We start from the raw sequence: 14,294 nt of genomic DNA, 5'->3' as shown, positions 1-14,294 counted from the left end.
GAAGAGCTGTGTACGTGTCATCCTGAGCTTTAGGGTCAGTGTTCTGGACAGAGGATGGGTAGAGAAGGTGTAGAGAGACTGAAGGAGTTTAGGGGTCAGTAAATAAGTTTACTGTAAGAACTTTCACTGAAGTAGAGAAAATAAACCTCATCATGATTTACTGACTAAGAACTGAAGCTCTGTAGCTTTAAACAGCACCATCACCTCCTCACAGCTGCATCACACAAAGCTCATTCTTATTGCCTCAGTCTTATTGACCCGTCTAGTGAAAATATTCTGTAATTACATAAATACTTTACTAGATCAAATTTTTACTTCATAGGTCAGTATAATGTGGGGAATAATATGACAATAAAACATTAACAAGTAAAATACAATGTTAAAGTTAATAAAATGCTTAATATAATATTAGCATATTATTACCATATTACTGACCCCTTATTACCCATCTTTAATGGATCTGCTGTAAGGATTATTGATGGATGGAAATCTATTGAATGTTCACCTCATAATCATTCTTTTCCAGCTTCCCGCTCGGCCTTCTGTACCTGAAAAAAGTAACAAATCTGAACTGATATGTTTACTGTGCACTTCCCTCATGTATAGCTAAAATTCATAAACTTGGTTATTTATAGAACTTGGGTTTCAGACAAAGCAAAACTAAAGCAATACGATTGACCATTATTACATAAACTACAAGAAGAATAAAGGAAAGAAGAAGTCAATAATATGAACCTCACCTCCTCCAGAAAACCACAGTGAGCAGAACTGCATTTCCACAGAGACTGACTCCAACAACCACATACAGAACCACTGAATACAGAATCACTGAACCACCTGCTGTAATACACACACACACACACACACACACACACACACACACACACACACACACACAGACATACACACACTATATTGAAAATAGCAGTGATTCTTTGATTGTATTCTAAGAATCTAAGAAACGATAATAAAGCGCTAAATAAGAATCAGGGATATTTCATCTCATTATTCACCACCTACTCTTAACAGTGACCATCATAGTTCCATTCAGAGCTCCATGATCATTCTGAGCTTCACAGTCGTACAGTACAGTGTGGTCAGCAGTGATGCTGATGATGCTGTATCTGTGTCCAGATCCTACAGGTGAGGTTCCACCTTCTTTAAACCAGGTGTAGATCTTCACAGGTGGGTTTCCATCACTGCTGCAGGACAGAGTCACTGAAGTGCCCTCCACTATTTCACCAGAGGGACTGATGGACACTGAGACCCTCTTTGGAGGATCTACAACAAGATAAAAAGGAAAAACAAATTCTGAGAAACAATAACTGGAACCTAAAAATTAGACAGATCCTAATAAATTATCATCAACATACAAAGAACATTAATCTGCACAGCAGTGGATCTTCTCTCTCCATGATCATTCCGACTCTGGCATGTGTATTCTCCACTGTGCTCAGATCTGATGTTGGGAATGCTGTAGGTTTTTCCTTCTGCTACTGGTGCTGATCCCTTAAACCAGGTGTAGATCTTCACAGGCGGGTTTCCATCAGTGCTGCAGGTCAGATTCACTGAAGTGCCCTCCACTATTTCACCAGAGGGACTGATGGACACTGAGACCCTCTTTGGAGGATCTAGAAAAATGATTTATTTCTTTAATTTCTTTTTTTTAAAACCATATTTACGATAGTGATATCTATTACTTGAGGTTTGTCAAACGAGATGGAACTGTCTCATTTTTATTTGTTTTCAAGGAAAAAAGAAATAAACAGTTAAACTCACATCTGACTCTGAGGCCGTGAGCAGTAGAGCGGAGGTGTTGAGATCCTCCTACAGCACAGCTATAACTGCCTGCATCCTCACTGCTGACCGTCTGCAGGTGGAGTTGGTTGTTCTTGATGGTCTTTTTGGTTAAAGGACGTCCATTTTTGTACCAGATGAATGTTGGGTCAGTCAGACTGCAGGTGGTCTTACATGTCAGATCTGCTGTTTGTCCCTCGGTCACTTCTTCAGGAGCTTCTACATGGAGCTCTAAGACAATAATAGGACCATCAGATTAGAAGGGAAAAGCTGTAAAGTCAGTGAACCTCATTCATGAAAGTCAGCAATGAGTGTAGAAACCAGAGCAGATGAAACTAAACTGAGTGATGTTTGATCTTCTCTGCTTCTCATTCAGGAAACTGTTGTACATCAAAACAAGCAGCGATTTGGGCAAACCAAAACAAGCAACACCAAAATTTACGCTCATAAAAAAAATTCCTGCAGAAATTTACAAATTTAACAAAGAAAAGAAAACTATTCAGAGGCGCATTAACCATAGGCGGAGTTTAGGGTTGATTCACAGGTCCACTGCTCCCCCTACTGGCCAAAGAATAAATATCTTCATAGTATTAAAATTATAACAAGTGAAAATGATAAATTGTGAAATTAACAAAATATTAATCCTTTTTCAGCTGGGAAAATAATGTGATTATTTTTGGGATTTTACACACACACACACACACACACACACACACATATATATATATATATATATATATATATATATATATATATTTAAAACGCTGGCTGTTTGACTTATCAAATTACAGCATGAGCTATTTTAGTAAATCAACTGTTTTGTATTTTAAGCAGAACATTATGTGCATTACATTATATAAAGTTTTCATGAAAAACTGAGCAACAGAAATAGATTTAAATTCATTAGAAGTTAAGAATTTTTTCTCTGATCACCTTTACCACCATTCCACAATGTTTATTTTTCTTCTTTTTTTCTCATTGACAATGTGTGCGTTATTTATAAAATTTGCTAAATATCTATAGATTTATACAGTATTAGTTATAATTATTTATAATAGGATGATTAACTCACCTGTAACTCTGAGCTGAACTCCAGGTTTACCCAGCCATCTTTCTTTTTCTACATTTGTTATGATTCTGAAGTAGAACTGATGTTCATCCTTCTTCATCACATCACTCAGTTTGAGGGAGAAGTGTTTCTGATCATCAGTGAAAAACTCGACTCTGCCTGAATAATTTGACTCTTTACTCAGATCAGTTGGCTCCACACCATCAACTGGGTGTATGACCCAGAAAGTCTTTGTCACTGTGAGACCTTCTGGGAGAGTAAAAGTTCCGTTCATAAACACTGTGGATCCATTTAAAGCACAGATTTTCTGTTGGTTGTACTTCACACTCCACTCTGTTCCAAAAGCTCCTGAAACATATGATGCATGAAAGAGCTGATTACAGAGTCTGGAGCCCATAAGACAGTCAGAGTTACTGTAGCTTACAGCTTCACTTCTCTCCTCTCCAACTCCAGCAGCTACTCTACACCACTGAGCTGATTCTGAGAGAAACCACAAACCACAACAAAATGACTCACCAGCAGTCATGAGCAGAAAGACCAGAGGAAGAGGAGGAGCCGTTCTCAATGACCTCATCACAGCAGCCTGGAGGAGATTTTTAGTTAATGACATTATTAAATGAAATGTTTCCAGATTGTCATCTTCCTTAAGAGGTAAAACCCAGCAGTGATGTCTGTGTTTTACTGAATAAATGCTTTTAAAGAAAAGCAGTTTATTAAATGCCTTATTTCATTTCCATTTCTTTTTCTCATATAGTTCATTATTCATAACACACAGCACACTCTGAACCCTAAATGTTTTAATCACTAAAACTGTTATTGTTCATTATGAAGACATTGCAAGTTCACGTTTTACAGCAGAAACAGTGAAGCACCAGCGCTGTTCTCCAGCAGAACCCGGTAAATCTGTTTAACGAATCAGTGAGCAGTATTCAGGTCAGCTGACATGACACCACCAACTGTTTTAGACAGAGTCTCAAACAGCTCCTTTCTCAGTACAAAGTGCAGCATGCAGGTCTTAAAATAACAGCTGCTGTATCTACACAGAGCTCAGTGCGTCTAATAGAGAGCCACTGTGGACACTGTGGCCATGTGTGCACCATTCAGACTGGACAACAAGCGGGATATTTGGCTGTGGAAGCCAAAATTTCCTAACTTACATAGTGCAATATATAAAGAGCAGAGAGCCGTTTGACATTCAGCCTTATTGTTTTCGGAGGTCTGATGTTGTAGAGCTGATTTCGTTGCATTTGTTTTAGGCTCTACTTACATACAAACTGGTATTCAGTAAATGTTCATTATAACTTAACCAAAGCCAGTACACTGCAGCTTTCTTTATATTACCTGGGATGCACAATATAACACGTTTCTGAAAAATGTATAAAACAACGTGTTTTTGTTTGTTTGTTTATTTATTTATTTATTTATATGTTTAGTTATTTTTTTTTGTACAGATCTCTTTACAATCTTAGATCTTAGCCAGATGGCTGGTAAAATAATGGGTGTTGCTTAGACATCTGTGAGAATTTAAGGCCAAGTGAAGGTGGAGCACCTTCTCCGTGTACATGTAGGACCTGCAGGCTGCACCTTCCAAAAGTTTTACACACCAAGAAATAAAGCAAAACATGACATTCTTTGTTATGTGTTGAGTTTAACTGAAACGATGGCAGAACACACAACACAGACTACAGCACGGACATAAATACTTCATATACTACGTGTTGTCGGCTGTATTCTTCATCATAAACTGCTAAAAATCTTTTGAACACATTGTATTTTGTATTAGGCTGGAGCACTCTGTTACAAAATAAAAATAAAAACATTTGATCGCAAAAAAACAAACAAAAAAACCTTTTGGACTAAAGAAAACGTCTTACCGTTCTGTGGTGAGGCTGGTCTCGATTGTTCTAGTGATGAATGTGGAGAACAGAGACAGAACAGAGACGATAGACGTGTGGTTAACACGTATAACTATGATCTGCTGCTCTTCACAGAAATGGCCAGGCTCATTTAAATGATGTTTCCTCTAACAGGATGCATGTGACCTTCTTAGCTGCAGCAAGAGATCAACTTTATGATTGACTTTAAATTGACTTTAAACTTTTGCAAAGTCTGGATTTTCTTTCAGTCAATTCAAGTTATTGATGTTAGACACAGGGCGGCACGATGGCACAGTGGGTAGCGCTGCCGCCTCACAGCGAGAAGCGTCTGGGTTTGATTCCCAGGGCCTGGATTTGATTGGGCCAGGTGACCGGGGTCCTCTCAGTGTGGAGTTTCCTCCCACAGTCCAAGGACATGTTGTCAGGCCTACTGTGCATGCTAGGTGTGAGTGAATGTATATGTCTGTCTGCCCTACAATGGACTGGTGACCTGTCCAGGGTGTATCCTGCCTTCCACCCAATGACTGCTGGATAGGCTCCTGGGACCCAGAAGGATATGTGGCTTAGAAGGTGCGTGTGTGATATACATGTAATTATGTAGGACTTTATCCAGCCCCTCCTCTTCTCCTGCTACTGTATGAAGCATCAGTCATCACTGGCTGTGTTTACATGCAAAGATTTCCGCCAGTCCGATTCAATACAATCGGATTACAGATTCAGACTGAGGTGTTTATATGCACCCTTTTCAACACTCGATGGAAAATATTTGTTTACATGCTCATTTACAAGTAATCCAATGCAAATTGATGTGCATGCGCGGAGAAACACTGACAGTAAACATTACCATGACAGCGAGCATCAGGTGAGGTCCAGTCAGAGTGAGATGAGCAGCAGTGAGCAGTGCTTGTGTTTTTAATTGGTGTCAGACTCAGGAAAATGTCCTTCTCATGTCCTTATTAAAGAAGGCAGAGAGGAAGACGTCGTGTTCTGAGACACATAAGCTGGACGTCCGTCCCACCGCCGTCTTTTAAAGCTCAGAGTATAAACTTTGTCTCCTCTGCAGACGAGTTTCTGCTCCGCTGTGTTGAACAGTATAAACCTTTTCGCTATGACGTGTTGAGCATGCGCAGAATGTACTTACCCAGTCTGACTGGAGTGTAATCGGATTCAGGCATTTACACGGATATTATTCTTCTATCTAAGGAATTATTTAGAGGTTTACCCACCTTGTTCAATCGGATAGAAATTGTATTCCAAATGGCCTCAATCGGACTAGACTATTCTGATCGAGGTGTTTACATGAACATATTCTATTCAGATTGAGCTTTACTCTGAGATTATTAACGGATTATTAGGCAGCATGTAAACGTGGCTACTGGTGTGTTTATCAGAGCTGATCTCAGTACAGTGTTACCCAGCTGATAGAATAAACACCATCAGATCATCTGAAGAACACAGTGACTGATCTGCTGCAGGTTCAACACCATTTTTAACAATTTTAACAATCAATACAATTTAACACAGCTTTTTATTTCATAACCTCAACGTTCAGTTTACTGTGTTCACACTGAGATTCATGTATAAAACTGCTCCATCTGTTTAAACTGATACAGCTTCATTACTTTACTCTGCCAGCCTGATGGTTAGTAAACTACATCATAAACCACAGTTCTAAAAAAACTCATTAGCAAATAAAGTTATTCACAAAATGTGTTCACTACAGCCACTCGTCTCTCACCCATCTCATATTTCTCCATTTCCATGTCCCAGTTTCCTCATTCAGGAGTCTGTTCAGTGTCTGTACTGTTACTTTAAGAGACAGTAGGGCTTGACGTCATCACTGGTCTCTGGGCTGTCTGTCTGCAGTTTGTGAGTTAACAGGAAGAGGGCGCTGTTTTATCTGCTGTGTGTTATTAGGAACCTAAGCTGTGTTAATGTTCACATGCAGTTACACACTTTCAATAGAGTTCAGAGAACAGAGGTGTAAAATGCTGATGAACTCCAGTGGAACCCTTTAAAAAAAGAACCCTTATTGAAAACACTTGAAGTTCCTATTTACACCGTGTTCTGTTTAAACCAAACATCTAGACTGACAAAGTTTATGAACCATCTGTCGTTTAATGGCTTTACTGTTTGAATCAAATCATCTCCATCATGATTTACTGGCTGAAACCAAAAGGTAAGGAGCTCAGAACAGCACCTTGGACAGCACCCTCACCTTTTCACCCCTCCATCCTAAAACACTCAGTCCTACACTGCCATCTAGAGGAAGAGCTTTGGGTAGCACTTACTTGCTGCGGTATTGGGTCACATTACAAGACAAGATTGAACTCTTTAAACCAGGTGTAGATCTTCACAGGTGGGTTTCCATCACTGCTGCAGGTCAGATTCACTGAACTGCCCACCACTGTTTCAATAAAAGAAGAACTGGTGGACACTGAGACCCTCTTTGGTGGGTTCACAGACAGATATTATAGGGTTTCTTTAATGTCAGTAGTTTAAATAATCACACTCAATCGTATGTAAAAGTTACCCTGACTTGGATTTTACTAAGTATGTGGATGGTTGGTTAGTGTAGTGGGTAACACCTTTTGCCTTCTATAGTGTAGATTGGGGTTCAATCCCCCACCAGGGCAAGCACCCTACGCTATACCAATAAGAGTCCTTGGGCAAGACTCCTAACACCACTTTGGCCAAGTTGTGTAAAATGATCAAATTGTAAGTCGCTCTGGATAAGAGCGTCAGCCAAATGCTGTAAATATCAATATTTTCACAGAATGAACAAAAGAGCCACATTCATCCCATTATTACAATAAACTGTGTTTTTGAATTACTGAGATTATAAGAGTCTGTCTGTAAGCCAGTGTTGTCCTGGAGACCCACTGCCCTGCACATTTAGTGCTTCATCTGCTCTGCTTCCACTCAGTAAGGGGTTGTTATTGATCTGATTAGCTTGATCAGGTGTAGATCACTATACTGTGTTGGGCAGTGGGCCTCTAGGATCGAGGGTCTGAAACCCTGCTTTAAGCAGTGAGGCCTCTGGTGTGTGGGGTGATGTTTAGCTCTGCTCTCAGTTCTGAAATCGTAATTAGATCCAGCATTAACCTTCGAGTCGTATCTGAATCCTGTTCAGTGTGGTGCTGCCATCTATAGGTAGAGATTTACGATAACACAGAAGAGGAAACATCCACAGCAGGTTTATTTACACACTTAATTGCTTCACATGGATGTTGATCAGCATTCAAAATCACAGCATCATCAGATTTTAGACAATTCACTGTTGGTGGTCTTTTTGTACAGAAGTCACAGTGTAACCCTCGTCACTTGATTTTTGAACTCTAATAACCCACTGACGCTAGTGCAGCAGTCTCCACCTTCCTCTGGGGAAGAGGAAAAGCTTGAATTCTCTTTTCTGATTCTTTAACATTTAACAATAGATGTGCAAAGTGATTACATGTCATAAAAGGACAAAACACGACGTTCTGCTCCCACTTCAATAAACAAATATACCGCTGTCATGGGAACAGAAGCTTGTTTTTCAGTTTTTGACAGTATTTGAAAAGGCATGTTGAATGCCCTAAAGGAAATTACCAAAAATGACTTGGAAAGACATCTGGTTCCCTTGACTTACATTAAGGAGCAGTCATGGGCTGGAGGTCAGGGAACCAGCCTTGTGTCCGGAAGGTCACCAGTTCGATCCCCAGAGCCGACAGTCCATGCCTGAGGTGTCCTTGAGCAAGACACCTAACCCCCAACTGCTCCCCGGGCACTGTGGATTGGTCTGCCCACTGCTCCGCGCAAGTGTGCTCACTGCCCCCTAGTGTGTGTGTATTCACTAGTGTATATGTGCTGTTTCACTTCACGGATGGGTTAAATGCAGAGGTGAAATTTCCTTGTTGTGGGACTAATAAGGGTTTAATTAAAACAAAAGCATGTTTTTTTCCTTCTCCTGTAAAGTTACTATTTTGGAGATACAAGGTTTTCTTTCAACAGCAGTAATCAGTAAGACTGCACTGCTTTTCTTCCTCCAGCATAAACACAGTTCTTGTACTTTCTTATTATTTTGCAGTTCATTTGAGGCCCTAATCCAAAGGATCTCTCTCTCTCTCTCTGTCTCTCTCTCGCTCTCTCTCCTCCTTTAATTCCTCAGTGGGTTGCTGTGCTGTAAATCACTGAGGGCTCATCCACTGTTTGAGTCAGTGACCTACAAAACAAACCAGAGAAACTCACATCAGCACTTCTGCAGTAAAAAGACCATCTGGCTTTGATCTGAAAACCTCAAGAACCACAAACTGGACTTAATTTAAATAAAAATCTACCCAGAAACCAAATTAAAACACTGTTTTATTTGATTTTTAAAGTGGATCTTTTGTATTCTCTAATCTTTCACATCTTAATGGATGACTAAGGGAATCGGACCTTTGTGTCGTCTCATATTTATTCAGAAGTGAAACAGGAAGTCATTGTAACAGGTTAAGAGTTTCCGAACAATCGGGTGGCCTTAAAAAGTTGAACCACAAATATTTAAGCTTTTGTTCATAAGAGTAATTGTAGTGCAGGATTCTTTACACTTTTAGATCCATTTATACAAAGAGCAGCTTGATATAGAAGTGAGTTATGCTGGTGAAACTCACCCAGTGGCAGCTGTGTAGTGCTGGAATGTAACACTGGCATATTGGGGCTCCCCCTGCTGGTCAGTGCTGGTCACTTTATCATTCTGAATCCTGACTGTAGCATAATGGACATCATCAGCCACTCCAGTTGCAGAATCAGCGTCAGTATCAGCAGTGGTCTGTCCAGGTCTGTAGGTGGTGTAGAGGACATCATCCTGAAGAAAAGCCATTCATGGAAAAGAGATTAATGCCCTGGACGTGCCTCAAACATGAAACTGTGTAGCTCTTCATGAAGAAACAAATGAGAATTAATAGACCTCTTTATTTTAAGGGTCATTTGGGTGGTGGCCAGCTTACCTGTTTTGGCTTATTGTGGTCAGTTCTAGTGGCTCTTTTGTTCATTCTGTGAAAATATTTATATTTACATTTATGGCATTTGGTTGACGCTCTTATCCAGAGTGATTTACAGTTTGATCATTTTACATAGGTAGGCCAAGGTGGTGTTAGGAGTCTTGCCCAAGGACTCTTATTGGTATAGTGTAGGGTGCTTGCCCTGGTGGGGGATTGAACCCCAGTCTACAGCGTAGAAGAAGGTGTTACCCATTACACTAACCAACCAACCAAAATACGAAAACATAAGAGAACAAATAATAGACTTTAACTGCTGATGCTGAACTGATAGACCCCCAACATTTTTTCACATGGCTGGAAAATGTTTTTCGAAGGATTACTGACCTCCAGATGCAGATTAGGACACTGATAAGGACAAAGCCTCCCCCTCCACCCACTGCAATCCACACTGCAGACAAACCCTGACCTGCAGCAGAGAAGATCATCTCCATCACTTTAGTCTGTCATTACTGTAAAAGTGAACACTGGAACACAGTATTTATCTTATTATTCACCATCTGCTGTTAACAGTGAATGAATGAACAAATGATCTAGAGAAGAGAACATACGACAACCTTTAGTCCTTCACCTTCAACAGGGACTGACACTCCAGCTGACCTCTGAGCTCCGTGTTCATTCTGAGCTTCACAGTAGTACAGTTCAGTGTGGTCAGCAGTGATGCTGATAATGCTATAATTCTGTCCAGATCCTACAGGTGAGGTTCCACCTTCTTTAAACCAGGTGTAGATCTTCACAGGTGGGTTTCCATCACTGCTGCAGGTCAGAGTCACTGAACTGCCCTCCACTATTTCACCAGAGGAGCTGATGGACACTGAGACCCTCTTTGGAGGATCTAGAAGCATACCGGATATGACGGAATAGAAAGAAAATGTCTAATATAGTAACCAACATGATGATTAAAGAGAATGTCCTTAATACAAGTTATATACATAGGACATTAGAAAGTGTACATAAAGCAACAAAGTCCCTGAGACTTTTTGTGCTGGAAAATCCAAGAACTCTTCTAAGCAGCCAAGGCCTTCAAATAAACCCTTTGAACCTTAAGCCACCAGGATGCCAGTGTATAAACAGGTGTTTGATAAGCACCAGGGGAGGTGCTGGGTACCAAAGATGCAGCTCGCTCTCTTTAATGATCAGATACCAAAAAGACAAGTGGACCTTTTAAATAGGTTAAATTTAATTGGGCCAAAATAAGGGATACATCTTTGGATTAATGATGAGCAAGCAGGTTCTGACACATCAAGAGAGAGAGGGGAGTACCTTGTACATTGTATTCACATTTGGGTCCAGAGCCTAATGCCTGGTCTGAGTGTGCTGTGCCTGTAATAACAACTGAACCCAGAGTCTGAAGTGTTCCTTGAAAACTTGAGATAGAACACTTGCTAGATGTAAGTGACATGGACAACAGATAAAGTAAACTGAGTAACAAATAGTCTGGAGTGGATGATTGGTGTCACCTTACGCAAGAACAACACATCAGGATTTTAGCCATGAAATACAACCACTTTATTTCTTTATTTCTGAATTGATTATATTTATGATGTTTTTATTTTTCTACATTTAATGCTTATTTTTACGATTCACAGATTCCTGTTTACGGTCTGTTTAATGTTACTGCAACACCGTGGGGTCTGAGAGCAACACAGTTTCAGCACTCTGTATGTCCTCTGACATGTCCTGTATATGACGTAACATTGACAATAAAGCTGACTTAAAGACTTAAAGAACAAAAATTAAACTCACATCTGACTCTGAGGCTGTGAGCAGTAGAGCGGAGGTGTTGAGATCCTCCTACAGCACAGCTATAACTGCCTGCATCCTCACTGCTGACCGTCTGCAGGTGGAGCTGGTTGTTCTTGATGGTCTTTGTGGTTAAAGGACGTCCGTTTTTGTACCAGATGAATGTTGGGTCAGTCAGACTGCAGGTGGTCTTACATGTCAGATCTGCTGTTTCTCCCTCCATCACTTCTTCAGGAGCTTCTACATGGAGCTCTAAGACAATAAGAGGACCATCAGATCAGATAAAAGCTGTAAAGTCAGACTCTTTGTGAAAAAACTTATATTATCATCAACCACACATGCATATCATTTACATAGAGCAGCCCTGATTAATGCAGATGTTTTGATAGTGAGCCATTAAAAAAATTTTAAAATCTATGCAGTAGACTCAAAAGCCATATGGGAGTTTTGGTATGAGTGAGTGTTGCAGTGTTCCCCCTACTGGCCAACTCTGACATGTATGTATAGGTATAGACTTATATATGTGACTGTGTTATGTGATTACTTTCATAACACTGTGGATTTCTGAGGGAAAATATTACAGTACAAGATGTTCTACTGTACTATGTAACTATATTTTGTATTTGAGGGAGGTGGATATTTACTTTAACAGTTATGTACAGCTAGACTTGCAGTCTTTAATTGGTATATCGAGTTTAGTACAAGAACTGCTGTGTGGAAAATGATCAGTGTTATTATTAATTTCCATTTGTATTGATATTGTGCTAATTTCACAATCTATTTACGAATAGATTTGACTGTACTTTGATGTGTAAGGTCTAGTTAGTGTGTCACGATTGGCCCCTCTCAGTCCTCCATGTGCTTGTTTATCTTTTGGTCTTTTCCATGTGCTTCCTTGTTTTGCTTCTTCCCTGTTCTGCCCCCTTGTTTCTAGAGTCCACCCTTGATTGTTCCACCTGTATCTTGTTACCTGCTCTTGTATTTAAGCCCCTTGTTTTCCCCTGTTAGGTTGCTGGTCTTTGTATTGTATGTATTATATTGTTTGGTCTTGTTTCTTCAGATTTCCATTGTGTGTTTAGTCTATGTTTCTTTTTATCATGCCTGTTCCTCTGATCTATCCATGCTAGCTGAACATCATTAGAGCAGATTAATAAAATCAATGATGATAAAACAACATGAATATTCAGAGCAGTCATGAATAAACATTACTCTGAATCCAGAGCTGTGTCTTTTAGCTGGACAATGGGCTAATTAACTCACCTGTCACTCTGAGCCGAACTCCAGGAACACTTGTCCATCTTTCTTTTTCTTCATTTGTTATGATTCTGAAGCAGAACTGATGTTCATCCTTCTTCATCACATCACTCAGTTTGAGGGAGAAGTGTTTCTGATCATCAGTTAAAAACTCGACTCTGCCTGAATAAACTGGGTCTTTACTCAGATCAGTCGGCTCCACCCCCTTAACTGGGTCGATGCTCCAGAAAGTCTCTGTCACTTTGATACCTTCTGGGTGAGTAAAAGTTCCATTCATAAACACTGTGGATCCTTTTAAAGCACAGATTTTCTGTTGGTTGTACTTCACACTCCACTTTGTTCCAAAAGCTCCTGAAACATATGATGCATGAAAGAGCTGATTACAGAGTCTGGAGCCCATAAGACAGTCAGAGTTACTGTAGCTTACAGCTTCACTTCTCTCCTCTCCAACTCCAGCAGCTACTCTACACCACTGAGCTGATTCTGAGAGAAACCACTAACCACAACAAACACTGACTCACCAGCAGTCATGAGCAGAAAGACCAGAGGAAAAGGAGGAGCCATTCTCAATGACCTCATCACAGCAGCCTGGAAGAGATTTTTAAAGTAATGACGGTTAAATGAAATGTTTCCAGATGTTCTTGTAATTTCTTTAGCTGAAAACTTTAACTGCTGACACTATCTGGAAGTCTGTGCTTTCTTTAATCTGTTTTTATTCATAATTCATAATTGTGTCTTATTGAAACCTGACTGTGAAGAACAAAAACTTATGAAAACAACCATTAAAGAGGCATTTCTGAGTATCCATGACCAGCTGGTTCTTCACAAGGGGAGGTCTCTACTTAGCAACCTGGATCACCTTCATTTAGAGCTGTTCTCCTCCCAAAGCATCATATTTTTTTTCCTTGGACAATAACATAAATTACTATGCACTTCATTTGCAACATTTGTTTTTTATCTTATTTCTTAAGCATCTGTGAACATATGTTCTCCAGGCTTCCCCCCAGAACAATCCCACATGACAGTAAAATTAAAATAAACATATCTAAAGCTGAATCATGTAACCAAATATGTACTGTATCTTTCTCATAAGCTATTAAAACACTTTGAATTAAAGAAAACATCTCACCGTTCTGTAACGAGGTTCATCTCCAACGTGGTGAGAACAGAGACAGCACTGAGATGTCAAACTAGATGTGGTGTATTTTTTTAACTAGTTATGAACTCAGACAGAAACCCAGAGTTATTAATATACGCATGCCTCTTACAGGAAGCATGTGACATTCTTAGCAGCAGCAACAGACGAGCTTTCCCCGAAACTTCTGCAAAATCCAAAATTATCTTTCAGTGAAACTATGAAGTCTTTCTGTCACGGCCTCACAAATGCGCTTCTGGAAGAATGGTTGAAAATTCCCATAAACACTCTCCTAACCCTTGTGGAAAGCCTTCCCAGAAGAGTTGAAGCTGTTATAGCTGCAAAGGGTGGGCTGATATCATATTAAACTCTATGGATTAAGAATGGGAGGTCACTCA

General features: G+C 39.9%; 2 protein-coding genes across 2 annotated transcripts; both read right to left on the bottom strand.

Annotated features, from left to right (window-relative positions):
- Positions 1-1,233: 1,233 nt before the first annotated feature.
- LOC119264682 lies at positions 1,234-3,450 on the bottom strand. Its single transcript, XM_037543309.1, has 4 exons — positions 3,383-3,450; positions 2,870-3,214; positions 1,787-2,028; positions 1,234-1,281 (listed from the first exon to the last, which is right to left on the bottom strand). Exons 1-4 carry the CDS (start codon positions 3,438-3,440, stop codon positions 1,234-1,236), a joined length of 693 nt encoding a protein of 230 aa, XP_037399206.1. The 5' UTR covers positions 3,441-3,450.
- A 5,220-nt stretch (positions 3,451-8,670) lies between these two features.
- Positions 8,671-13,956, bottom strand: LOC108443872 (B-cell receptor CD22-like). Its single transcript, XM_037543467.1, has 9 exons — positions 13,891-13,956; positions 13,283-13,349; positions 12,768-13,112; positions 11,511-11,759; positions 10,336-10,599; positions 10,092-10,173; positions 9,714-9,759; positions 9,378-9,571; positions 8,671-8,947 (listed from the first exon to the last, which is right to left on the bottom strand). The coding sequence occupies exons 2-9, from the start codon at positions 13,338-13,340 to the stop codon at positions 8,890-8,892; spliced, it is 1,296 nt and encodes a 431-aa protein (XP_037399364.1). The 5' UTR covers positions 13,341-13,349; positions 13,891-13,956; the 3' UTR covers positions 8,671-8,889.
- Positions 13,957-14,294: the final 338 nt, after the last annotated feature.

Source organism: Pygocentrus nattereri, chromosome 12, assembly GCF_015220715.1.
Source record: "Pygocentrus nattereri isolate fPygNat1 chromosome 12, fPygNat1.pri, whole genome shotgun sequence".
NCBI lineage: Eukaryota > Metazoa > Chordata > Actinopteri > Characiformes > Serrasalmidae > Pygocentrus > Pygocentrus nattereri.
The sequence above is the reverse complement of the archived record's forward strand: the minus strand, read 5'-3'. Positions and strand labels throughout refer to the sequence as shown.

Coding starts and splice junctions, on each gene's coding strand:
- LOC108443872 (XM_037543467.1), bottom strand. CDS start 13,340: ATGAGGTCATTGAGAATGGCTCCTCCTTTTCCTCTGGTCTTTCTGCTC. Junction 13,113..13,282: donor CTTTCTGCTCATGACTGCTG/GTGAGTCAGTGT, acceptor CATATGTTTCAG/GAGCTTTTGGAACAAAGTGG. Junction 11,760..12,767: donor AGTTCGGCTCAGAGTGACAG/GTGAGTTAATTA, acceptor TTATTGTCTTAG/AGCTCCATGTAGAAGCTCCT.
- LOC119264682 (XM_037543309.1), bottom strand. CDS start 3,440: ATGAGGTCATTGAGAACGGCTCCTCCTCTTCCTCTGGTCTTTCTGCTC. Junction 2,029..2,869: donor AGTTCAGCTCAGAGTTACAG/GTGAGTTAATCA, acceptor TTATTGTCTTAG/AGCTCCATGTAGAAGCTCCT. Junction 1,282..1,786: donor CTACTGCTCACGGCCTCAGA/GTCAGATGTGAG, acceptor ATCTTGTTGTAG/ATCCTCCAAAGAGGGTCTCA.